This window comes from Lonchura striata, chromosome 11 (genome assembly GCF_046129695.1).
Source record: "Lonchura striata isolate bLonStr1 chromosome 11, bLonStr1.mat, whole genome shotgun sequence".
Lineage (NCBI taxonomy): Eukaryota > Metazoa > Chordata > Aves > Passeriformes > Estrildidae > Lonchura > Lonchura striata.
This window is the reverse complement of record NC_134613.1, coordinates 5,053,868-5,079,435: the sequence shown is the minus strand read 5'-3', so window position 1 is coordinate 5,079,435 and position 25,568 is coordinate 5,053,868. Positions and strand designations below refer to the sequence as shown.

General features: G+C 39.9%; 1 protein-coding gene across 1 annotated transcript; it reads left to right on the top strand.

Moving 5' to 3' along the window:
* Positions 1-3,334: 3,334 nt before the first annotated feature.
* On the top strand, positions 3,335-25,106 carry TSPAN3 (tetraspanin 3). Its single transcript, XM_021543412.3, has 7 exons — positions 3,335-3,480; positions 14,160-14,351; positions 15,360-15,434; positions 19,007-19,108; positions 19,425-19,577; positions 19,836-19,919; positions 24,161-25,106. The coding sequence occupies exons 1-7, from the start codon at positions 3,418-3,420 to the stop codon at positions 24,251-24,253; spliced, it is 762 nt and encodes a 253-aa protein (XP_021399087.1). The 5' UTR covers positions 3,335-3,417; the 3' UTR covers positions 24,254-25,106.
* The last annotated feature ends 462 nt before the right edge of the window (positions 25,107-25,568 follow it).

The following is a 25,568-nucleotide window of genomic DNA, read 5'->3' as shown; positions in this document are numbered from 1 at the left end:
TTACACTGACAGTCCCACATCCCCCCTCTATCACCAGTTTATAATACTGTCATAGGGTGCTCTCATTTTCTAAGTGTGCTTTGAAACACTGAAAAGATTGACTGGGAAAATATTTGTCAGGTAATCAATCATTTTTACTATGCATCCTTCAGTGTTCATGGACCTTTCCAGGCTATTACACACTTCAAAGAAGCTTATGATTACCTCCTCAGGAGCTGGAGAAAAAGCATGAGATTATTCTCTACTACCTAATTCATTCAAATGGAGTTAACCAATTTTTATAACATTTGCTAAATTGTTTGTCCCAAAAGCAAGAACACACTTTTACTTTTGTAATGCATGCCTGCAAATGAAAATTACTTCTGCAGTGGAATTTTCTACAGGCCTTGCTAGATGACAGTCCAGACTCAACTGCACCAATGTAAAGTGCACTGTGTTCACAGAATTAACTCCTGGTGCTTAAAAATTCTGAGAGTTGAATTTGGCATAATTAATCTGGAGGTCAAATTACATCATTATTGTATTTTCTTGCACATTTGTCTCTGCTTTTCTGAATCTGCAAAACAGTTTCTGCAGCCTCTGACCTTAACCAGGCAGCCAGCCAACCTGCCCAGTGTGTGCCACTGAGAGCCAGAGACTGAGTCTTGGCAGGGTCACACAAGAGCATCTCGCTAACATCCATCCTGCACTTGAGACCTTTGGGCCATTCTTGCCCTGCACCCTTCCCAGCCTTTGGTCCTCTCCCTCTCTCAGAGGCTGTGGAAATGCAGGATATTCTTGTACTCATGTCTGGCACATCTTTCTGAAAATCCTGCTATGATGACAGTCACAAGAGGTTTAAACTGTATTAAAAACAAAAGCATATTTTTGCAGTCAAGCTACCTGTCCACATCAAGAAAGGGGGAGATCTAAGCAACAAAGCTGTGCTGGACAGTTCAATCCAACTCAGTTAAGCCAGATACTGAAACTGCAGCCAGTGCTTGTTATAACCTGCTTTCCAGCAAGCCTTGCTGCCTGCTCTCCTGGGAATTGCCTTTCCCCACCTCACTTCAGCAAGCCATCCATCCTTCTCCTCTCTGCAGAGAGCTAGAATTCCCTGCCTACATTCCCATGTAAGGAGGAGGGGTAATTTCTGATGGCGTCTTACTATTCATCCCATTTTCCCCCTAAATGTCACTTGGCTGGTGTGCCACGCTTGGCATGAGATGCCAGCGCAGGCCCACACCTTATCCCACACAGAGTCTGTGGATTTGAAATCACAGACTGATGATACCCAAAAGTTTTGCATATGTTCTCCAAAGAACCAAGAGTATTTCCCTGCACAGGAGCCTGCAAAGAACCTACCCAGGCACCCACCAGCAGCCAGCCCTCTACGCATGACAGCAGCAAGGCAGCACTGCAAAGAAGAATGCCAGGCACTGTTGTATTTATGTGTTTGTCAGGAGCCATGCTTAGAGGAACACTTGGCATTTATCTTTCAGGCAGTGTGAGTCCAGCCCACACAAGCCCTGTGCCAACTCAAGGCACTGCAGTCTCCCCCCTCCTCCTCTCTCCCTGGTGTTCCCAGCATGCAGACACCTGGAACCCCACCACAGCCCCTGGCTGCCCTCCAAGCACCAAGTCCTGGCCCTTCCTGCCAGCTCTCAATGTCAAATGCAAAAAACAAACCTCAATAGTCTCTATTGAACACCAGCTCCCAGGAATCAATAAAAATTTATGTGAGATGTATCTGTCTAATCTATCTTTCTCTACCTGTGAAGGCAGTGGGAATTAATACAGCAAATCAGATAAGATTGTTAATTTCAATGTTGAAATTGTATAACAGCATTGTACTACAATCTTTCTGTGAGTTTTTAAATATCATTGATCCTTTCCCTATCAAATTCCTCTTTAAAAGGCTTTCTTTCTATCAACTTTTAATGGCTTTTTTTGATAGTATCATCTATCTAGGCTTTTAAAAATACCATATGTCACAGGATTGTAATATAAAGCACATATAAACAGCACATAAAAAGTAGAAATTACAAGACAATCACACCCTAAAAGCCATAAATTCAGTGCAAAAAAAAATTGTGCAGCCAACTTTAAGCATATCTTCTGGGTATATAAATTAACTTTTAGTGTAAGAAAATAGTCTGATAACACTTGCAAGATTGGGAAGTTTCATCCATGAACATATAAGGACTTGAAATGAAAGCTGAAAAAATACTTAGTATCTCCATGGTACTCAGAACTGGGTCTGGATATAACTTCCCAATCTGTAGGAGGAAAAAGAACTAACTTTGCTACCATGGAAACAGAACAGTACAATATAACTGATTGTTACTCGTCTGCCTTTACAAGACCAATTGCTAAAATGTTAAGGCCTTCAATAACATGGGTAGTTTTGTTTCCACCTGAGAAGTTAATCTTCAGGAAAGGACCAAGAACAAGCTCACCAAACAAGAGGGAGCAGCCCAGGAATGACACGCATTCCTAGGAAAAGCAGGGGATTAGAGAGAGAGGAAGATGGAGAAGGAAGATATCCTGGTGCATGAAGGGAGAGGGGAGGAAGGGTTTGGTTTGATTAGCGAGACAGAAAAAAAAAAGGCCTTTAAAATGAAGGGCTGGATCCTGGCCGTGCTAGAATAAACTTTATGTATAAATTGGGTAGCAAATCCTGGATTGGTGTTACCACTTCTAGAAACCATGCACGTCTTTAATTCCTTATCTTACTTTTCCTTTGCTCTTCGCTGGAAAATGCCGCCCTCTTTGGATGCATCCAAAACACCCAAGAATTACCACCGCCTGCATTTTCCTGAGTTTCTGAGGTTCTGCGACATAAGCTACAGACTTTGACTTTGCTGGGCGCATTGCTTCTCCACACTAGCCAAGGCTGTAAGAGGCTGGGCGCGTTCTCCTCACGAACACCGGCGCTCCCCGCCCGCCGCTCCCTCTCCTGCCCTCACGGCGCTGAGGGCACAGCCCCGCCACCGAACCTCCCCTCAGCCGGCAAGCCGGCGCCTTTTTCCCCTCTGGAGACCAGGATGTGACAGCTTTACGGCGCAGCTTTTTGAAGGGGATGTGAATATTCAGAGTTCATCGGCACCTGCTTTAGGATTGTAAGGTAGTCGGGAAATTATCGCTTCAGGTGCTTAACGAGAAGCAGAATCTGTGCTTATTATACTCTGCGGCCCGGGTTCCGAGGCTGGAGGGCAGCGCTGCCCTCCGCATCACACTAAAGCGCCACCGAGACTGCCCAGGCGCGGCGCCCCCTGAGGGCGGGAGCGCTTTAAGGGGAGCGGTTCGCCATCTTAGGCGCCTCCGCCCCCTCGCGCCACGTGACGCGAGCGGCCGCCATCTTAGGCTGCCCGCGCGGCCGGCGGTCACGTGCGCGGCGCTGAGGGACGCGGGGCCGGGCCGGGGCTCTGCGGCGCCATGGGGCAGTGCGGCATCACCTCCTCCAAGACCGTCCTCGTCTTCCTCAACCTCATCTTCTGGGTGAGTCCGGCCGCGCGAGAGACGGCGGCTCCGGGGTTCCAGGTCGGAGCCTGGCCCCGAGAGCGCTGCGGGCCTCGCTCAGGAGCCGGGAGCCTCCCCCCGCCCCCCCTCCGCCGCCACCGCCCCGCACGGGTTCAGTTCGTGTTTAAGCTCTTTCTGTTTAACGGGCCTTCTGAGCCCCTGCGGGGGTCAGAGCTGGGCGCAGTCCCTTCCCTCGAGTCCACCTGCCGAGCTCCAGGGCGGGGGGAGCTGAACCTGGCATTGAATTTTTACGAGCATTGGGGATCTTGGGGAAGAGGCTGTTTTGTAAGCGCATACAGCTCTTCTTTCCTGCATTCTTGAGCTTCTCAGCTCTCTGGCAGTTGACTTTCTGTAGCCAGTTCGGTTTCTGTAGCGCTCTCCTGGTCGTCACGGGTTTCGCTGTCCGCGGCGGGACGTCCCAGGCGCTCCGCGCTGAGTGGGCGCTGCTAACACAAAATCAGGACGTGGCTCTTCAGGTGTCTCTGCTTCATGTGTCCCACCAGCCACGGTAGCACTGTAGTGTTTATGCATCGCTGAAACTTCCCACGGCTACAGTGACAGTAAGACAAAAGCTTACAAAAGAGGGATAGTAGGTTGTTCTAATGACCTTTTTCAGGATGGACATACGGGCTCTAGCTTGGCATTGTAGTCGCTGTAATAATTGGCTTGTCAGGACAGCGTAACTCTCAAATCGTATTAAAAATTGGTTTGTAGATTTTTTAAGAATTCCCTTTGTGCATTTAGGTACTGCGTTTTTCCTGCTCTTATCCCAGCTCCAGGATCAGAATACCTGTTGTCCCAACTGTTTAGAGATTACATCTTTGAAAACGTAATAGTGGGTAACAAGCTGTTGTAACATAAAAATGTAGCTATATATAGCTGTTTCATTTACTATTGAAAGTCATAGGAACTCTTACTAGCGTTACAGGATGACTGTTCTTGTCTGAATCTTTACAAAGGAGTGCTGCTCCTTAAGGGTGCCTGGAAATGAATCATGGTCAGGGAAAATGCATATCTGTGCATTCTTACCGGCATTTGCCTATACATTCTGGGAGAATGTATAGCCAAATGCATTTGGCTATATGTTCTGCTAGAGGAGCAATTGAAGGTTAGGTATATTTGGCCTTAAGTGTTGCAGATCAGAAGTTTGTCATTCTGGCTGAGGTGCACAGGCTCCATTATTTATATTTAAAGTAAAAATTAGTGACATCAATCTCAGTGGTAAGGTTGGAATCTGCTTTGTTGGGTGTGGCTTTTTGTTACATGCTTAGTTGAAAGTGACATTTTAAAAGCTCTTTAACGACTTCTACATCATACTTTAAAAAAAGTTTTTGACTGGACACAGTTTTTATGGGTTGCCTTCTTGATGGCACCTTGAAGTAGATTTTTCTGTAGTTACTGATATAAACGAGGCTCTGTTTGGAGTAAATGAGCACAAGTTCTGTGTGCAGTTTCTCCCCTGCTCCAGAAGCTTAGTGATGGGTATTGTTCGTTGTCTGCTGCATTTAGTAATTTAGCTGCATATTGGAGTTTGCCATTATTAATCTCATACAGTGGTGGGGTCAGAGTTCTTTTCTGTAATGCTGAACTTCGTGCTTTACAATTTTTGATCGCTTCTGAGACAAACTTGGCTTAATTTAAAATGGGCAGACTGTATTTAGATAAGATGTACTTCATGTCAAATTTAAACGTCATCAATCTTGTGTTCTGTATACCACCTCCAGCCCAAGAAGTCAGCGTGTGCTGATAGCTTTTTGGCAGATAAGTGACTGGGTTGCTTGTGTTGGAACAACCTTGCAGCTCATCAGCTGCATGTAGAATGAGGCAGGCTTTCTGAAAGTGAGTTACAGAAATCAGTGGTGTTCCTTTCTTTCACAAGCTAAAGTCAATAGCTAGTTTGTTGACTGAGCTGTGCATGTGTTAACATTTGATGCTCTTCTAGTTGGCAATGTAAGTGCTTCAGTGCTGTTAAAGAGATCTTTTGCTTGTCGTGCTGTATTTCCAATATTGATAATTATATAATTGGGATTTCCCAAGACTTGACAGTAGACAAATGCCTAGAATTGGTCAAGTAACTACGAAATCTCCTTTAATTGCTTTTGTAAATTTGCTCTCTCTCTTTAGGGTTTCATATACCAGTCTTGTGTGTTATCACTATCTTCATGGTCACCTGTAGGAGTAGCAAGTTGTGACTAAGCAGTGGATTATTACTTCCCCCCTCAACCCTTGTGTCCCTTACTTGTGGGAGGATGTGAATGTTCTGAAAGATTTTATATCTGTCCTATGACTGAGATGTTCAGAAAATTATCAGTCCTATGAAGAAATAGCAGAGATATGCTTGTTATACTTTGTTCTAACTTTTACAAATTTCTTTCAACTCTGAAAGCGGCAATCAAACCTTGCTGGCAGGTGACAACCACTTATCATCTACAGCTACTGATTTCAATTCTACAAGTTCATCTCACTTTAAAGAGTATTATGCTACTTGTTACATTTTCATTGACACTATAAAAAGTCATTTATTGTCTTGCCAAAGCATCTTTCTACTGTGTAAAATTCTTACATTAACTGCACTGTCCTACGTGTTTGAAATACTGCAGGATTTTTGTTTCTTAAAGAAAATAGGCTGTGGAAACTGTCTGAAAGCAGGGCAGGTACTAGTTTATCATGTAGAAAGCTGAATGGACTTTATTCACCTTTCCACATTTTTGGTGTGGTATTTTGACAGTTCATCTGAGTTGTATTTACAGCGGTGTTATTGAGCATTGAGTGCATCTTCTGTTGGTGCCCATATTGCCTTTAAAATAGAGTTCTGTAAGAAAACAGTATCATGACTGGTAGTCATAAAGAGTGCTAGAGTGTAAATTTTGTGTGGAACATGTGCTTGAATTTTGGATGATTGTTAAAGAGTGAAGATCAAAATTACTTTACCAAGAATTGCATTGATGTGAAGTATCAGTTAAAACTTGCCCTCCTTAGACCAGGGAGTACTGATCTGATTAATAGTTTATCTTAGTGTCTTGTTGCTATGAGTTAATTTTTGGGTAGATGGCAAAGAGAGGCCAATCCTTCAGTTGACCTTTACCATAAGTTTGCCCAAGATTTATTTCTTCAGCTGGTGACTTCATTTAGGAGATGCTGAGTCCTATAAGGAAGGGTATTGCATATGAAGTAATTGTGATGTGAAAGGCAATACAGCTTTAAGTCATGTAACTTCTAGTACATCTTCATAATCAGCAAGATTTTTTTGTTACCTTGGTGAAATGTTGATAATGACTAATTGTAAAAAAAAAAAAAAAAAGTTTAAAGTATTTGAGAATAGCATGTTCTTCAGGAAACCTCCTAAATTTAAAGTCTGCATAATTTTGGAAGAGTAAGAAATATATTTACCTGGAATAAATACCTAAAGACTACTGTCAAATAAGTTTGTGTGCCCTTAATTTAAGGCTTCATGGTGTGACTTGCATAATTCAGTTGAAACCAGTTTGAAGATGAGATGAAGACAAAAATACTAAGGAAATGTTTCAAGTCTTAGTTTAATTCATAGGAGAGAATGATAAAATATTCAGAGTTCCGTGTGGTCTTGCTTCAGAAGAGGGAATCTATTTTATATTCCCTAAGAATCTGTGTGCTTTGACAGCCTGCTCTGCTAAAATAGTGCCAGATATGCTGTGCTTGCTGAGGTTTTTATCTTTCACCTCTGTCCTCCTTCAGAAAAGGAATGAACTGTGCTTCTACAACATTTCCAACTCAGTAGTTGCAAACGGTTTAAGTTATTCTTGTATTATTTAGCTGGCTTGAAATCATTACTTTGACAGTTCATTTGACTAAGCTGTTCTAAAACATTCTTGGTATGATTGTTTAGAGAAATTGTAGAGCACAAATACTTTCTATAGATCTGTGCTCCCTGCACGGCTTGGGCATGCTCACCACAGTGCAGTGGCTGGAGTATGGGGAAATGGAGCAATGTGTATGTAATAGGTTTAGGGATTTCTGGTAGAGAAAAACAAAGAAAATGAAGCAACAAGAAAATTCATTCAAATTTAATAGTAGAAAGGAAGATTAGAGTTCACTTTCTCTTACACATAGCAACAAGCCCAGTAATTTCTCCAGTTTATTATGAGCTTGAAAATGCTCTGGACTTTAAAACAAATTTCTTGTGAGTTCTTTGGTGATCAAAGACTAATTGATGGATAATCCCGAAGGTAATTTTGCAGGGATTTCTTGTCCAAAGCCATTTTGTCTTGAAAGACAGTTGCTTCTGGATGTAAAATTGTAATGTTTTCTGCTTCTGCCACTATGGTAGTGCGAAGAGAGTGCATCCTTCAGGATTGTATAATGGTTTGGAATCCTGTGCATTAAAAAAAATCAGTTATTTTGATTAAAAACTTAAGATTTAAAACTCTCAAGTGTTGTGTCCTCTGAGTGATTTTTCTTACAATATTTGAATATGAATTTTCAGATAGCAAACATGAGCCAGGTCCTGAACTTTAGTAATAGATACTTTGATTTGTTTAAGCCACACGGTAGTGTCATCCATGTTTCTTTACAGGATGAGTTTCAGGTCTTTGCCTGGGATTTTTCAGGATTTTTGGCATATGGACTTGAGCTTAAAAGGTCTAATACCTAATAAAAGCAAGTTGCAAAGCTAAATGTGATGCCTTTGAATAGTACAAGGAATTATCACTTTACCTGATGAACTTTGAAGCACAGAGTCATCATCATTGTTTTCCTGCAGAGCAAGGAGTCTGGGAATAGTAGAGCACCAGCTCAAGTTACAGCCCTGGTGATTAAAAAGGTGTAAAAGAATGGCTGTATTGTTAACTTGGCTTCTAAAGAGGTAGAAGATTGCAGATGCACTACATCTTGCAATTAGTGGCACTTCAAATATGTGATGCTGAACACAAACGCAGCCTAGCTCAGCCTTTTGCTTTAGCCTGAAAAGCTTTTGAAAGTGAGGTGTTCGGGCACGGTGCTGTGAATTGCATGTGGCTACTACAGACAGAGCAGTCTGGCTTGCTTGAGTTTTACAGGGCTTTCTTGTTTTATAAGCCTTTAAGATAGTTTTAACTGTGTTACAGAGCTGAATGGAATTCCTGTCTTTCTTCTCCCAAAAGATTTTGTAAGACAGTTATAGCTCAGTGTTTAAGTTAATTTATTACTGTTGAGAACAAAGATAAGAGTGTCAGGAAACCATTGGGTTCTAAGCTGGTTATGCATCAATTTCAGGAGCCAGAGAAAATATCAAGTATGGGTGTGGGTTTGTTTGGGAGGGGAGTGGAGAGAGATTATACACAGCAGTCAAGTGCTGAAAAGACTGTAAGAGAAATAAACCTCAGAGATCCTGTTGGGCCTTAGAAGTTCAGGAAATAAATTTTGAAGAACAGAAAGCTAAAAGGAAGATTTGAAAAATTTGTCATCCCATTCTTTTTATGACAGTAATCAAGCTATGAGTATTCTAGTGTCGGAAAGAACCAGAAGTGTCAGAAATACCCTAGAAGTCAAATAAGGGAGAAATGTGGAAAAACCCCACTTGTTTAAGTACTGTTCTAAGCCCAAAAACCTGGAGGCAGGCCACAATACCATTGTTCCTGCTTGTGGGTAGGAAATGGTCGGGAGTTGGTGTGCACAGACAAAAACAGCCATTAGAAAAAGTTAAACTGACGTAACTGTAGACTCTCAAAAAGCGTAGACATGCGTTTTGTTTTTTAAAAACGTGATACAAAGGTAGTGAAAACAAAGATAAACTCACATTTAACATGAGGAAAGTAATAGACATGTTGGGAAAATTGTCCTAGGACAGGATCCAGGCAGAAAAGCTGAGGATCTGTTTGTGTAGAAGGCTTTTTTTTTTTTTTTTTTTTTTTTTTTTACTTTATCCTTAGGTTCTTTTTATAAAAGATGACATAGATGGTCCATCAGAATATATCAATGGGTACAGTTAACAATCCCATGCTTGAAAGATATTTCCATAGTGGAATGAATAATTGGTTTAGAGTTGTATCTGTGTTGCTATCAACATTTACCAATTAGCAGTTGCAAAGACGGCAGCAGTAGGAATTTATAAGTAGGCGTTCTTACTAAAAATGTGAAATACTCCTCTTGCCTAATTGAATATCAGGTGTGTTTTCTCTTAAGATACAGTACTTTTCCTTTCATTTTATTTTCTTCATTTCAGAGAGTATGTTTTTCTTAAAACAGTGAATAAAACATAGATTCTAATGGGACAAATACTTTTCTTTGGCCAAGTTAATTGAAACAGTGCCACAAAAGGAATTCAGAACTTCTGCTATGTGTTCAATTAGGGTCCCAAAGTGAAAAAAATTCCATAGCGAGGTGAAGAGAAAATTAAGAACTTTTGTAAGTGTTAAGTAAGTGTTGATCAGATCTTTGGCAGTAACATTATTAGGGTAGTGTAAGGAAGAATTTGCTTGTAAATGAAGCTGCAGTGTCCATGGTTGATAAATAAATGATCAGTGGAACAAGTTTAAATATCTTACTTTCATCATCTTAGGTAGCCACAATTCTGGCTTTCAAACTGCTGCAGTGTGTAAGCATTACTGAAGACATGAAAACAGTTCTTGGTGTGTGTTTGTGGCCTACTTGGAAAGCAAACAAGCAAACTAAACCCCTGAAGGTGTTTCAAGGTGCAGCTGGGCAGTGTACAGCCTTGTACACCTCAGGGCTTGTGGGAGGTGAAAGCTGACTTTGTAAAATAGCCATGAGCTTAAGAGGTTGTCACAGCAGCCCAAAGACTACTCAGAGAACTTTGATTTCTAGCTGAGCTTTCCTAGAACATGTTGAATGATGCTTATCATTGTGTCATTGGATCTTCCAGTTTACCCTCTAGTTCTTTGCATAATTGTTGAGCTTTTAATAACTCCATAGAGGTTCCAGCCAAAGCAGTAAAATCAATCCTTTTCTGAACTGTGAGAGGTCTATGTGCCTGAGAAACTTGCTTCTGATGAAAAGGATGTTGAATTGCTCAAGCCTTTTGCAATGAGCTGTGTTCATTGACTGTACTTTTATATCAGTGTTTTTAAAGGTTAATTCATCCTAAAATAAGAGTGTGCTTTAGGCTCAGAACTATGAGTTAGGTGCAGACAACTGTAAAAGGATGTGTGAATGCTGAAGAACCAGTCACGTCCCTGGAGCATGCATGTTACCTGGCACAGATTGAGGAAATGCTGCCATCTCTATTCAGAGCATTGAGCAGATTAAGTTCCTTCAAGCCCTGTTTATCAAAGACTTGTTTGAACTATATGCAGTTCATATATTTGGTTTCCATTTAATGATAGGAAATACATGATTGTAAATACAGTAGCTTTATATAAATTTGTCTTTGACTTGAGCAAGGTCAGACTTTGAAGATTTTCTATTTACTCTGCAGGATGGTAAACATTGAGATCTAGATTATTTGATGATTTTTTTTTTTTTTTTTTTAAGTTATCCTTGTGTCTATACAGACTTTGGGTTCCTTAGATGATTCCTATTTTGAGATAGATGGTTTAAGCACATGGTTCTGTTTTGGGTGGTTTGGGGTGGTTTGTTGGTTTTAGGTGGGGAGTCAGTTGGTTTGGGGTTGTTTTTCTTTATAAAACACATGTATTTGACTTTGTACTTAGTTTGCAACAAGTAATAAATGTGCATTTAACTGGTGCAGTTCTGGTCACCATAAACGGTACACTTTGTGTGGTTAGAACTGTCTTGTCTGTCGTAGTGTTTATATGTTATTTGTATCAGTGGGTGATGCTGTACTGTGTGCTGAGACTGCACCTTGGAACTGCTGAGCTCTGAAGAGGGAGGGACCTCGGGCTCGGGCAGTCCCATTGACTGAACACCTCTGAGCAGCCAGCAGAGGAACTGTACCTGTCTTTCACCCAAAGTGACTCCTCTTACACACTCCTAAGACTGTTCAGTGGTGCAAGCCTAAAGGTAGTAAGAGAAAATCATCAAAAGGTGAGCAAAAAGGATTGCTTCAAAAGCAGTTTTCTCATCCCAGCTAAAACACTTCAGAGACGCCCTGCTTCCTGATTTAGAGCAGGCTGAAATAAAGAGTCCTCTGGTCATGATGTCAAAGAAAAGGGAGGTCATCTCAGACTTATTTACATGTAAAGTAACCAGTTAGTGCTGCTGTTTTCATTCTTCTGTGATAGCCTAAGTCCTGCACCTGTTCAAAAACAGTGTTCAGCTGTGATACATGGGGAAGGAGTTTTAATCTTCATGGCTTTTAAAACGTGTGCAAGCTCCAGAAGGTACCTACCTCTGCTCTCAGGACCTTCCCCCCTGCAGATTACTTGTTGAAGAGGTAGTAGCAGTAATTCTGAAGAGTATGGTCGCTTCATCACAGAGGCAGTGTCTGTTTCAGAAACACCAGTTAATCAACATTGTTGAGAAGAAAACGTAAGACCCAGTGCTGTCATGGATGATTAGTCATTCTTGTACCATATGTAGAAGGGATTTAATGAAGTCTTCAAACCAGGCAGCTTTAAATCTGTTTAAAGGCTGCAGAAGCAATGTTTCTTAAAATGCGTGTGCTTCTTGAAGTAGGGAAGGAAAGGTAACACCTGTAGACAGATTTAAATTTTTTTAAGGCTAAACTCCTTTTACTTCAAATACATGTCCTTATGCAGTTTATGATCCAGATGTTTCTTAAACAAAGAGGAAGCCAATTAAATTACAACAAAAGAAGAACAAAGGAATTCACAAATGGTTCTGATTTCATCTTTGTGGTACATATTCTTTGCCTGATGCCAACCACAGCTGTGGTTTTTCATCTGCCACCTTGTAACATAACTATTTCTAACAAGCATTTTAGTTCTTAGAAATGGGAGATTACATCACTGGCCTGCCATTCACACACTTCATTGCTAGGCAACAGTTAATGTAATTCCATTGTTCAGTGACACTACTTTGAATCTTCGCTTTGTGTACAGAAAGTGTGTGTCTGCATTTTGCCATGTTGTACCTAATAGGGCAGGATTTGTACAGATGAATTAGCATTTCAGCATCGTCTGTGCAAGGGGGTGATTTTGCAATAGCTTTTTCACTCTTGTCTGGAAAAGATCTCTTGCTCTTGGTCTTTGTTACTGAATTTTCAGTTTTCCCTCTCCTTATATGTACATAGCACCTTTTATTGGATGAATGTGAGCCTCCAGATGCCTTTAAGATTCCTGCAGAGTACACAATTACCTTTGCTGCAGAAAGAGAGGTGGAGAGGTCAAATGTATTGCTCACATCCATGCAGATGATGATTCTTTTGAGCTGGCTCTTAATATTTTTTTTCTTTGACATAGTGTTTCTGTAGCAAAGTGCTGCAGGGAATATTCCATACATAAAGTAATGTTCTGGTAGTGGTTGTGTGCTATTGTTTTATAGAAAGGACTAGAAGTAATGTTGCAATACATCTAGTATGTAGTGGCAAACAGGGCTGAAATCCTGGATACCTTTGGTCTTGTGGCTTGTGTTGTTCTGTGCCACGCTGAACAGGCTTCCCAAGGAGGGCTTCCAAGACTTGAGACAAAGCCTTGAGCAGCCTGGTCTGAATTCATTGTTGAGCCTGCTTTGTGCATGCAGCTGGGCTAATCCTCCTAGACTGAATTATGGAGGGTACATCTGGTTGTACACTGGCACAATCCAGCATTGCAGTATTACAGCTACTGGAAGCTACTGCTTGTGTGTCTGCCCTAAGTTCTAAGGCCAGTAAGTGGGGGCATTGGCTGGAGGCAGCCTGCAGTGTTCTCCCTCAGACTGGAGCTGCAGTGTGTCACCTTTCAGTTGAGAGAGCTCTTGGGTCCAGCGTATGGATTGGTTTGTAATAGGGACATTGCCCTTCACAGCAAAATGAAATTCCCCAGGTCATAGCCTAGCCTTGCATCTTCTGAGTGCATTGTTTTAGTTCAGCCTTGTACTGGGACATTGGAAATGCCTGTCACTAAACATTCAGATTATATTGTCCATCACTGCAAATTGATATTTCATCCTGCAGCAAGTGTGAGGACAGTTAGGAAAGACATCTGTAAAGCACAAACTGATAAGGCCCTTGTATTTAAAAATAAATGTGTGTTAGTTGGCTCCTCAAGCAACAGTTGTCTCTCTTTTACTAGCTCTGCTCAGCTTAAAGATACTGAAAGTATTGATGTGTTTGGATCGTTGTAACTGTAAGGGAGGCAAGGTCATGGCAGATTGATGTGAGAGCTGTCTTTCTGCTTAAGTCTGTATAGTTGCAGCTTCATCCTACAGGGCTTATTTTGCAGTAACTTTAAGTTGACTTTTTGTTTGTTTAAGGAGGACCATTTTGTACAACAGTCCTTCTTAAAACATCAATTTTGCAAGTTTATGGTACGTTTCTGTAGGTATTTGCTTTACTTTTTAGTGGTTAGTGGTTTGTGTTTGTTTCTGCCTGCTTTCTAGTTGGAATCAGATTTTTCCAGTGCTGTGAACCCTCCAGAAGTGCTGTTGTTTCTAGTAGTTCATCTTTCCCTATCAGAGGTTAAAGTTCACAATGTGTACATTTATTTTATTCTAACGGTAAGCAATAGATAGTAGCTGGCAAAATTTCTGAGGAACACTATGGTGTTTGTTTAAATAATTGTTACCTTGCTGAAGGAAGAGCTTGGTGTTCCAAGGGACTTAAAATGTTTTTGTGTCTGTTGTAGGCAGCAGCAGGCATCCTGTGCTACGTGGGAGCCTATGTGTTCATCACATATGATGACTACGATCACTTCTTTGAAGACGTCTATACGCTCATTCCAGCTGTGATCATCATAGCCGTGGGAACGCTGCTGTTCATTATCGGACTGATTGGGTGCTGCGCTACCATTCGGGAGAGTCGCTGTGGGCTGGCTACGGTGAGTGCAGAGCTCCTGCAGAGTCTTGGCCTGCCTTCTCTCTTAATAAACTCCTAAAATATTACTTGAAGTTTTTTTCTCTATGGCCTTGAAAGTTATCTGCTTAATCTTTTTTAGGAACATCTTATTTCTATTCTGTATTCTGAATAAAGGTGTTAAATTTAACAGTTGTAGCAGCAGACGGCCTCTCAGTTTCACCTTTTTTAGAACTGTGGTAATCTCATTAAAAAGTGTAAAACCATATGATTATTCTTACAGTTTTTAAATCTTACTTTTATCTGTTCTGGTTGAAAAGCTGAACTGGAGGGAGAGAAAAGTGATTCAGGAGCTTTCTTGCTTTGTGTCTTGCATCAGGGTTAACTAAGGGTTGTCATAAGGCCTGATTTTCTTCATGGCTTACTTGGGACACTCGGTTTGCAATATTTTATGCCCTGTGTTTCCAAGTATTTGTAATTTTGGCTTGAAAGCTAGGTAGGGAAGAGGAGAGGCTGGTATTTGAATTGTTCCTATGGGAGGTTTGGGGCTTCTTTTGTTGAGTGTTTTGTAGACTTCTTTAAAACCGCTCTTAAATATAGAAAGACAAATGCATAGCTTGCTGTCTTTTCCAGTTGTTACAGAGCTTAATCTGAAGAAACATTCCCTTAGTCCATCTACCACTCTTAAGTAACTGCTTGGGTAGCCACTTTGATGATATGTTCCTATTTATCTAACAAAGAAGATTGATAGAAACATTTGATTAAAGACCTGCAGTATGGTATTTTCAGTACTAATGACAGCTGGACTTGCCTGACTGGGCAGCTTCTTATTACTTGGTGAAGCTGTGAACACTAAAAGTTTCTTGAATGAATTCTGGGCTCATTTGGTCAATTTAAGTGCCTGCATTAAATTATCTGTTAAAGCAAAGCCTTGCAGCAAAAATAACTTCAAGTAGAAAAATTTGCATGGAGTCTTTTATTAAGGCAAATGAATGAAACTATTTGCACAAACACTTTTGGTTGTATTTTGCAGTTTGTGATCATCTTGCTCTTGGTTTTTATCACCGAAGTTGTGGTCGTGGTTCTTGGATACATTTACAGAGCAAAGGTAAGAACCTCTCAATTTCAGTAATGTTTTGTTATGAATTCTGACCATAAAACAGAAGTGTAGTCTTTACTATGTTTGATTCTGTGGAACTGTTAATGGGTGTTTATTAAGGGATTAAAATCAGACATCTGAGTGGATTAATTTGTGATACCACTACCTTAAAATTTAGAACATGAATGCAGAGAGCTATCTTGTAGGCAAAAAAATACATAATTAACAGTTAAACAGGAGAAGAAAGTCACAGTAATTGATACCTTTACATTTTCCAGATGGTCTTGTAATTTGTTTATGCTCTGACTTTGTGAATGATTGAGCCTACGCAATGTTTGAACATAGGGCATAATTTTTTGATATGCAATAACTTCAGTGTTGTCATGTGTTTTGGTGTGCAAACTAACACTGCCCAATAATAAAATGAAATAGATTGAATGTGTTAATATGTACTTTCTAGCATTACTCAGGTTGTTGACAGGAATTATAGCTAAACAAACTACAACTTTTCGTACTGTTTGTTTAATGGAATTAAGAAACAGGACCAGAAAAAGTGAAATCAGATGTTTTTCTTCCAACATAATATGTGGTAGAAATATATTACATGGTATTAGAGGTGCCACAGTGTAGCTTGAAGAAAATTCCAACTTGCACAGTTTACTAGTTTTTGATATGTCTCAATCTAAATTCTGAAAAAAACCCAAAAACCAGAAGAAGGCATTTTAGCTGTGATGTGGAGCATGTTTGCAGTGTAGGACACTCAGGGATATCTTACCAGCAAGCTGACCTACAGTACCATTTACTTTGGTCTTTTGTGAGCAGCACAGGTCTCAACAGGTTCAGTATTCTCTCCTCCTTGCTTTCTCCTGCTATCCTGGAACAAATAGGGAGACAGCTTGGAAGTAAAAGTGGTAGTTTTGTTTGGGTCCCAGGGAAGGCTGCTTTGAGTAAGCAGCTCACCACATGACCTTGAAGTGTTTGTGTTACAAACCTGGTGCATGACACTTAGAAAAGGCTGCTTCAACAGAAGTGCTCTACTGGCCATGCTTGAACTCAAGATATTTTTTCTCATGCTTTGCATTTGATTTCTGGTATCTTGGCAGTGAACTGAGATGATCGTTGGGGATTCTAAAGTTTGTAGTGGAAGTAGACCTTCAAAGCCACTGAGGAAAGCACTACAGTTCCAGGGGAGAGTAGGAAGTGGGTTCTTACATGTTGATCTGAATGGTTTCCTTCTGTTTCAGTATTTGCAGAGGAATACTTTAATATGTGCACTAATTACTTTGGATCTGATCTGGACTAAGCAGTAGTCATTTCGCTGTCTTCCATGTTCCCATGTTGAAGGGACTTGCTCTTTTTCAGTGAGCAGTATTCACAGCAGATACAAACAGATGCATGGATCTTCCTTGCCCAGCTGTGTGTTCCTGTTGCTTCTCTTTTTTTTGGTTTGCTGTCATGCACTTTTCACTGCAGTAGGTAATGCAGGGCCAGAGCTTGGCAGAAGAGGGAAGATTGTCTAGTTTTGGTGGCAGCATGATCTTAGGTTAAGCTTTTTGTGGAAGTCAGTATTTGAAAACTGAGCCTTAAGTCATTGTCAAGGACAAACAGGTTTTGTTAGTAAAGATGGCAGTTTTCTAGTACCCTGCTGTATCTAGCATCTTAAGCTACCGTTTCAAGCACAACAGAAATAAATTTATTACCAGTGAGCTGGGAGGGCAAGTCTGCTTAGCCTTCTGATTATTTTTGCCAGGATAAGTAAGTCAGCTTTGTGCTTTGTTAATTTTGGTCTGTTTCTGACATGGTAGGTATATATCTCTGGGAGCCTTGTTTTGGTTTTTCTGAAGGTACATGAATCATGTTAGAAGTACTTTGTGTTCATCGTACAAACATGAAAACAAAAGGAAAGATTAAAGTCATAGCAGTTGTTCATACCAAGTAACGTTGAGCATAATGCTTAAAGAAAGTGGCACTGTGCTCTCTTAAGATACTATTATTGATCTTAAAATTGCTTGATTTTCCAGCATGCCTCTGTAAACGTGTGTGTTGATCCTGTTCAGGCTCTTTCAGAACCATGTGAAATGTGCCCAGGCCCTGTTGAGATGGGCTGAGCTGCTGCAGAGCCTTCCAGCATTGGTCCTTAGCTGTAAAAGTCAGACTTTTTGGAAGTGCCAATAGGAATAAAAGAGGCTTGGTTGTTTGAGGACCTGCGGACTTCTTTGCTATGAGTAGAGGGGTTCACTCTCTTCATTTTTCATTAAACCTGCCAGTTAACTAGAGCTAGTGATTTCTCATTGGACCTTACAGAATTTGCATGGTTTTCAACCATAATGTTGCCCTGATTGAACTGCAAGCCAAATGATGCACAAACAAGCACTTAAATAAATTATTTTAAAATGTATGTGACAGATTGAACAGCTGTTTTGTTATGAGTTGGAGATGTAAATCAATTTTGTTAAATCATCAAACAATTGATTTTAAACTGGTCTGAAACAAGTTGCCTGTGCAGGCTAAATTGACTTTTATGCATACCTCTCTTGAAATAGGCAGCATTCTTGAGGAGGGGGTGGTGGTGGAATTCAGCTTGTGCTATTGCTGCAGAAAAATGTTCCATTAAAGTATTTAAAGGAATGATGTGTTGACAAGACCTTCCTGCTGTAGCTTGCAAATGTGAAGAATATGCATGCTTAGTGCTCAGTCCTAAAATTACATTCCTTGCACATTATTCCTGTTGAATGTGATAGGAAAAATCAAATCCAAGCTAATCGTAAAATTGCACAAATGTTTATCTATACTAAACTGTGTATTATTTAAGTAATAATTTACAGTAAAATACATTACTTAAAAGGTTCTAGGAAGATTTCCTCCAAGCCAACCATCATAGAATGCTTTTGAGGCAACAAGTGATGGTTCTTGAGTGGCATCTGTTTCTAACACATGTGCTTGACAGCATCTTGACTCGGTCACAGTAGGTCTAAGACCTATTGTAGTAAATGTTGCTATATACAATGTACTGCCCGTGGGGTTCCTTGGGAAGCATTGGGAGACTGGGGCTGAACAGAGCCTGGTGTCTGTAGGGTCAGTCAGAAGGCATCTTTGAGAATTTATTTACCTGTGCTTCAACCAGAGGAGTGGGTGGTATGACTTAGTACCTTTTGATCCAAATATCATCATAGTCCCAGGGGGAATAAGTAAGTCCAGATTTGGAACTTCAAGGTTTGGAACCTTGAAGTAGAGAGGTGAGTGCATGTTCTTCTGGAGAGTCCTTAACTTCATGAAATGTCTGCCACTGTGTCACAGGAGAAGCGTGTTCCTTTTCTGAGAGACAGTGCAAAGCTACTTTGCCCAAGATCTGGAAGGCAGCTGCCTGGATTTTCCTTCTCCTGTAGCTGCAAGATGGCAACATCTTTGCAAAAGTCACAGTTGAACTTTAGGAAGCTGTAACACTGAATTATGCTGATTTCAGATGATGGGGAGTTACCTTGGTTTCCTGAAATGCTGTAACTGGAAGCACACTAATGTTACCCTAAGCTGTGCTACTTCTGCTGGTGAGCTAATGCAGCTGCTTTCCTTCCCCCTCCTAGGTGGAGGATGAAGTTGACCACAGCATTCGGAAAGTGTACAATCGATACAACGGGACCAATCCTGATGCAGCCAGCCGTGCTATTGACTATGTACAGAGGCAGGTGAGACAGTGAGACATGTGCTGGTTTTCCACTCCTTTCTGTCCTTAAAACACAGATGCTGCTGCTCTGCTGCTTGTGTAGATGTCCTTCCACCACTCTGACAAATCTAGGAAATGGCTGAATGGACAGCAAATACCTTAACTTGGTTAATATTATTGCTGACAGGGAGATAAATTTTTATATAATTAGCTCTCTTTTAATCTGTGCTTGTATTCAAATATGTAGTACTTAAGTAATTTTCTGCAATGGAATATAATATACTTGTCTTCTTGGTATTGCAGTTAGAATTTAACTCTTTACCTCTCTGTTTTTCCAGCTGCGCTGCTGTGGGATCCATAACTATTCAGACTGGGAGAATACTATCTGGTTCAAACAAACTAAAAACAACAGTGTGCCCCTCAGCTGTTGCAAAGCAGCCCTCAGCAATTGCACTGGCAGTTTGACCCGCCCCATGGACCTTTATTCAGAGGTAAGGCAGCCACAACATGAACTCACAGAGCCACAATTCATTTTCTTTGGGGGAAAATCAGCTCTTGGCTGTATTTGCTTTAACAGAAAGTAGATGTTGTTAATCATCTCTCTCCTCTTTTCATCTGTGAGTAATTTTCATCTATTTACTTTTTTTAGTATTAGCATTACCCTTCTGCCCTGTGTGATGCTTTTGGGGGTTTTTTGTGTGTCTAAATATGGTTGCCAGATTGATACATAAGAAGCCTACTTGTTTCAGGGGTGTGAGGCTCTGGTTGTAAAGAAGCTTCAGGAGATCATGATGTATGTCATCTGGGCAGCACTAGCATTTGCTGCTATTCAGGTAAGAGAATGTTCATTATTTGTTAACTTCTTTCACATTAGATCTAAACTGCAGTACAGATAATTACAGGTATGCACATACAGATATTACCCTTTAACACAGAACTTCCCACTGCTATGTGGATGTATATTCTATTAGACCTGAACACAGTCAGTGTTATATGCAGTAATCCACTCTGATGTAAATAGCAAATTATTTTGTGAAAACTTTATTATCTAGGTATTAAGCATCATAAATGTCCTCTGATGGCATTTAACACTTGAAGATTTTGCATAGTGTTTAATTTCCAACTTCTAAAAGCTCATTTTTCATCCTGTTTTAGAGATACATCATCTTAATATGCTTCATGGTGTACAAAAATGTCAGGACCACCCAGGAGATACACCTAGTTTTTTGATAGTGTGCTCTGCTCATGTGCAACTGAGCTTTGCTGTGTCTTGAAGATTTCTTGGGTTTTGGACTTAAATACAGTTAACCTAATCATAGAAAGATAACTGAGGAAATAAACTAATGTGTATATTAGTATTTATTAAATTTTAAGGAAGAAAAAAACCCACTAGAACTGTCTCACAAACATATATGTGAAAGTGAAATTTTAAATGCTCATCAGCTGGCAGACTTAGTACATAAATGAAATTATTTTCAGATTATGCCTGTCTTATGGTCTCTGAGCAATGTAGTACATATGCTGAATCCTGGGAGACTTAAAAACTAATTTCAAAGTTACTTTAGTGCTCTTAATAGTATTTGAATTTACAAAACATACCTGTCAAGTCTGATAATTCAGACACTTTTGTTTTCAAGAGAAGCTTTTGAGCTGGATTGTATGTTTGTAGGTAAATAATTTTTTGCAGTCTTGTGAAAAGAGGGTTCCCTTTGTATTTCAATGTTATAAGAATATACTCATAGTACTGTATAGTAGATACAGTACTATGAGTACATCATTGTAACATATGAACTGTTCAGACCCAAACTGCTTCAACTGTGGAACTTCAAATTTGGTGAGATCTGAAGGGGAGGTATTGTTTTAATTGTCTTCCTTAAAACTGTAGTTGTTAAAGCAGTACTTGTCTGCTTGAACAATGAAATGTATTTGTGTACTGAAAATTAATGTGTTACGACAACCATAGTTACTGTGACAAAATTTTATGTCAGGGAAAAAAGTGTGAAAAATCTTACAAAACTGGCAGAGGTGACTCCCAAGAGGAGGCATTATTCTTAGTTTTGGAGTTTGCAGGTTGATGAACAGATGTGCCCCAAAATGCAGCACAGTTATAATCCTTTCTGGCCCTGTTCCAGAGTTTGACACATGCTTGCAATGGCAGTGTGGCTGCTTGCACCCTTCTGTTCAAACTGTTCTATTATTTATCTCCTGAAATTTGTGACAAAAGTTCTGACATCTTTGTCTTTGCCATACAGAATTCAAGTATGTACTTGGTCCAATTCTGAGCAAAATGGTCTGTGGGCTAACTGAAGGGGGAGATAGAATGTAAACTTCAGCACATGCCTTTAACTTGGGCCATACCCTGTAAATTTAGAGGAATGATTGTTTTTCTTACCATTTGTGAATTTTGCTACCTTCCCTATATGCTGCCTGCACAGTCCCCTCTGAACAGATTATTTTGTTTTGCAATGAAGCTGTTCAAAGTTCATTACTTCTGATAGCCTATAGTCAACAAATTTAACCTTCAGTAATTGCTTTAAAATTAAAAGATTGAGAAGACTATTTTTGCAAGGCTTGAAATATATTAACAACTTCGTCTCTTCTGCATAGAAGTAATTTTTGGTGTGTTCATGTTTCAGTTACCATGGGGATCTTTCCAGTGTGCAAGAATTCCCTGGTCCCAGCCACAGTGACAGCACAGAGCTATTAATAGATAGGAGGCAAACTGAAGGGAGCAAAGACACAGCTTTTGTGGCTGGTGATCATTTACAAAGGGCACATGTATATACAGCCAGTGAATTTTTGTACAAAGTTGATTTGGGGAAAGATTGAATGTAGTTCTTGCTAGCAGCCAAATGAAATCCAAAATTAATAAACTAAACAAACTGCCTGAATGCAGGAGGTGTCTAAACTTCCCTGAATGCTGTTGAAGAGGAGGATGCATGGATCCTTCCTCAACACGTCTAAAATAGCTGTTGACAATATTAAATAGCAACCAAAGAGAAACACTCAAATGCCTTGAAATGTTTAGAGGTGCTAGCATTTTTTTAATGACATAAATAATGTCTGTAGAAAACATTGAGGTATGTGAGTCACTTCTTTTGTGAATATAAGTGAATTCTAGGAATATGCTCAGATACTTCCTTAAGGATATAAATGTTTAAATAGTAACTCAGAAGTTAATTGCATGAGGTTTTACTGTAGTACCTGAATGTTTGAGATTTCGCACAACTGTATAAATTAAATATCTCAAGGGAGTCATTGAACAGGGTTGTCTTTGTGCAAATAGCTGTAAATGTGCTGGATCTACTTTTATTCGTTTGATATACATGACCAGAATGAGCAAAATGACCAGAATTCTAGCAAAAGACTAAAGGAGGTGTTCCTCTGCGTCACATTTCTCATTTTATCCTGGCTTGGAACAGCAGAGAAGTTTTTGTACTTGCCAGCCATGAGCCTGCAGTTCTGTAGCCACTGGAAGCTACCCTAAACTCTCCATTTTACAAGTCTAACTGAAGGGGTTTAATTGTAGATATTCCCTACTCACTTAGAAGGGCTGTGTCCGTGACAAGTCATTCTCCCATGTGATTTGTTTCCTCTTGCTCTGACACAAATTTATGAACCTAAGCACCCTGTTGTAGTTGATGTCCCTGCTTGGTGCAGGAGGGCTTGACTGGATGGCCTTTAAAGGTCTGTCCAACCCAAACCATTTCATGATTCTATGATAATACATTTAGGAGTCAGTCTGTGAGCTGGAACCACAGAAGTGAAGAAAGGTGATGCTTTTAATAACAGCTGAAGTACCATACTGTGTTACTCTCCATATGCTTTTTCTAACCTGAGCTGGTTTCTGCTGTAGGTCTAAAGCAGGTAATGCACTGCAGAAAATGAAGAGTATTGATCTTTACAGCTTGTTCCTTTCCAGGAAATTAAAAGCTCATACTAGAATTTCATCATGTCTCTTCCTAACAACTGCATGTTTAGATTTAGGATTTTTAAACATTCTGTTTTTAGTCTTTCAGCAGACTGGAGTACTATATTGTGTGTACCCTCATTTAGTTTTAAAACATGTTACACATCTGATGTTTGTATTGGCCTGTATTTCTAAAAAGTCAATAATTCTCCTTTTGTCCCAGTACTACCTTCACTGGGCTTCTGCTGTATCAGAGAGGAAGATCTATGCCTGTTTGCTCTCCCATTTCATTCTAGTTTCCTTTCTGTCCGAGGGGTTTTTTTTGTGGTGTATTTTTGGACTGGGTTCTCTTCTAAGAAATCACGTTGCATTCGGAGTTGGTGCTTTATGATCCATAGATAGGACAGGAGCCTCCTGAAGTATTTGTATCTGTGAATAAACTTCCATGCATACAACCAAATCAATACAATCTCATACTTTAATAGAAGCTATTGCCACTTACTGTAAAACACACAACACTATACCTGCTATTTTTTAGTTGGTACAGTCTTATTCTACCTTCAATAAACATGCAACTTCTTTAAAATATCATCTCCTTTATCCCTGATTATTCACATGTAAGTGGGCACAGGGTGATCATACCCTAAATCCTGGTAAGTATGCCAGCACAGTTGTGATACTGTGAATTTTAACATGTCTAAAAGTGAATTATTTACCTTAGATTTAAGCTTTCTAATATGACATGTTCACAGAGAGATAGTTTTATGAAATCTCTTTTAAATGCTTGTTCTCATTGTAGCAGTTAAGCTGATGCATTTGAATTGCACTTGAATTTTCCATACCAGATACAGACCTAAAATCTGTACTTTTAATTAAAAAACATTAGGAGTTTCTTCCATCTGAATCTGAATTACTAAGGCAGAATACAAGTGGCTGACCAAAAAAAAGTCTTGTTTTAGATGTCCAGGATAATCTCATAAGAAAATGAGGCTGAAGTGTGTGGCCCTGGGAGTTTGCAGCAGGAGCCAAGGCTCTTTGAGGAATGGTCGTTTGTTGCCTTTTGTGTTAGTTACAGTCTTGAAGCATGCTGAGGGTCTGTGCTGAGGTTGAGCCTCTTGAAGCATCTCCCCTGTACTCAAGCTTGTTCTCTGTTTTTTCTCCCAGCTTCTGGGCATGTTGTGTGCCTGTATAGTTCTATGTAGGAGGAGTCGGGATCCTGCCTACGAGCTGCTCATTGCTGGTGGAACCTATGCCTAGAAGAGAATTCCAACAGTTCCATCTTCCCCACTTCCTGGAAGGTGACTGGGCCAGCTTTACTTCCATAGCTTTCTTGCCCCAAGCTTAGTCCAGGCACACCTTTCAGACATGAGGGCAGCCGCACTGTGCACTGGTGAAGGGCAAAACAACAGCTTTACAAAACCCATAGAATTAAATTACCTGTGACTTTCACTGTTTTAGCCAGCTATTCATGTATCTAAATGTTTTAGTATGCTAGCAAACTTTCTAATTTCAGAACCATTTGCAAGTTAAGTGTAATTTGGTTAATATGAAAGTCAAAGGATGTGTGCCTACTTTGGTAGATTACCTCTAAGCATTAACTGGCTGATTCTTGCATATACAGAGAGGAAGTCTTAAACCTTCATTACATGGACCTTTTCTGGCCAAAGTAGTACGAAGGAAGCCAGCTGTATTTAATTTGAGAAGAAAAAATGTTTTCATCTTGCCCCTCACCAGTGTCACTTTTAAATAAAGAAAGAAACACTTAAGTCCAGTACACTTTATATATAAAGAAACTGTAGGGAAAAAAAACTAACCAATTTTAGGATTATGTGACTGCAATTTTGACCTTCAGAGATTGTCTTTCAAACATTAGTGGTTTAAAATACAAGCTGGCTTTTCAGGAGTATAATGTATGCACTACTGTTCTATAATGAAATATTTCATTTTTCTATGAAGAGCATTTTATGTGTTGAGTGAACTATTAGACTGTAGACCTTCAATTGGTTTGGAAACAATGTAGCCATGCAGAGTAGCAAAGTAGTATGTGAAAGTGATCTCAACTGTAAATATAAACCTGATTAAATAAATCTCTGTTTATCCTCCCTATAAACATGTCTTGTTTTCTGTTTAGGATTCCAGTTTATTTCGTCCAATGGAGTCTGGGTGTGCTGGTTACACAAAACTGTGAAAACAACAGTTTTGGGTGGCCTCACTTAAATAGATCTGTGTTTATGATTTGCTGGAAACCTGATTGTATTGTATTTGTTCTTTTTATTTGAAACGATAGCAGCAAAACACAGAACAACAAACTTGGCTGAACTTGATAGAAAGTTAACATCTTGTGCATACAATTAAAAAATAATCTGTTGCCTCTAAACAGTGGGTAATGAATAGCTTTACTGTAACTGCTGTATGTTAATTATGTTTTAATGTGTCTTGCATTATTCAAATACTTAGTCACTGCCCTACTTTCATTGTCTTCAAGTTCTTCCTCCTTTGCAGAAGCCAGGAATGCTCCGAATTTTTACCAGTTGCTTATGTACAAAGCAGACATGCTCAGCTAAACTGACAT

Bases quoted from the DNA above. Each gene is read 5' to 3' on its own strand.
- TSPAN3 (XM_021543412.3), top strand. From the start codon at position 3,418: ATGGGGCAGTGCGGCATCACCTCCTCCAAGACCGTCCTCGTCTTCCTC. The intron at 14,352-15,359 runs GTGAGTGCAGAG...TGTATTTTGCAG, and splicing joins GTCGCTGTGGGCTGGCTACG to TTTGTGATCATCTTGCTCTT. The intron at 19,109-19,424 runs GTGAGACAGTGA...CTGTTTTTCCAG, and splicing joins TTGACTATGTACAGAGGCAG to CTGCGCTGCTGTGGGATCCA.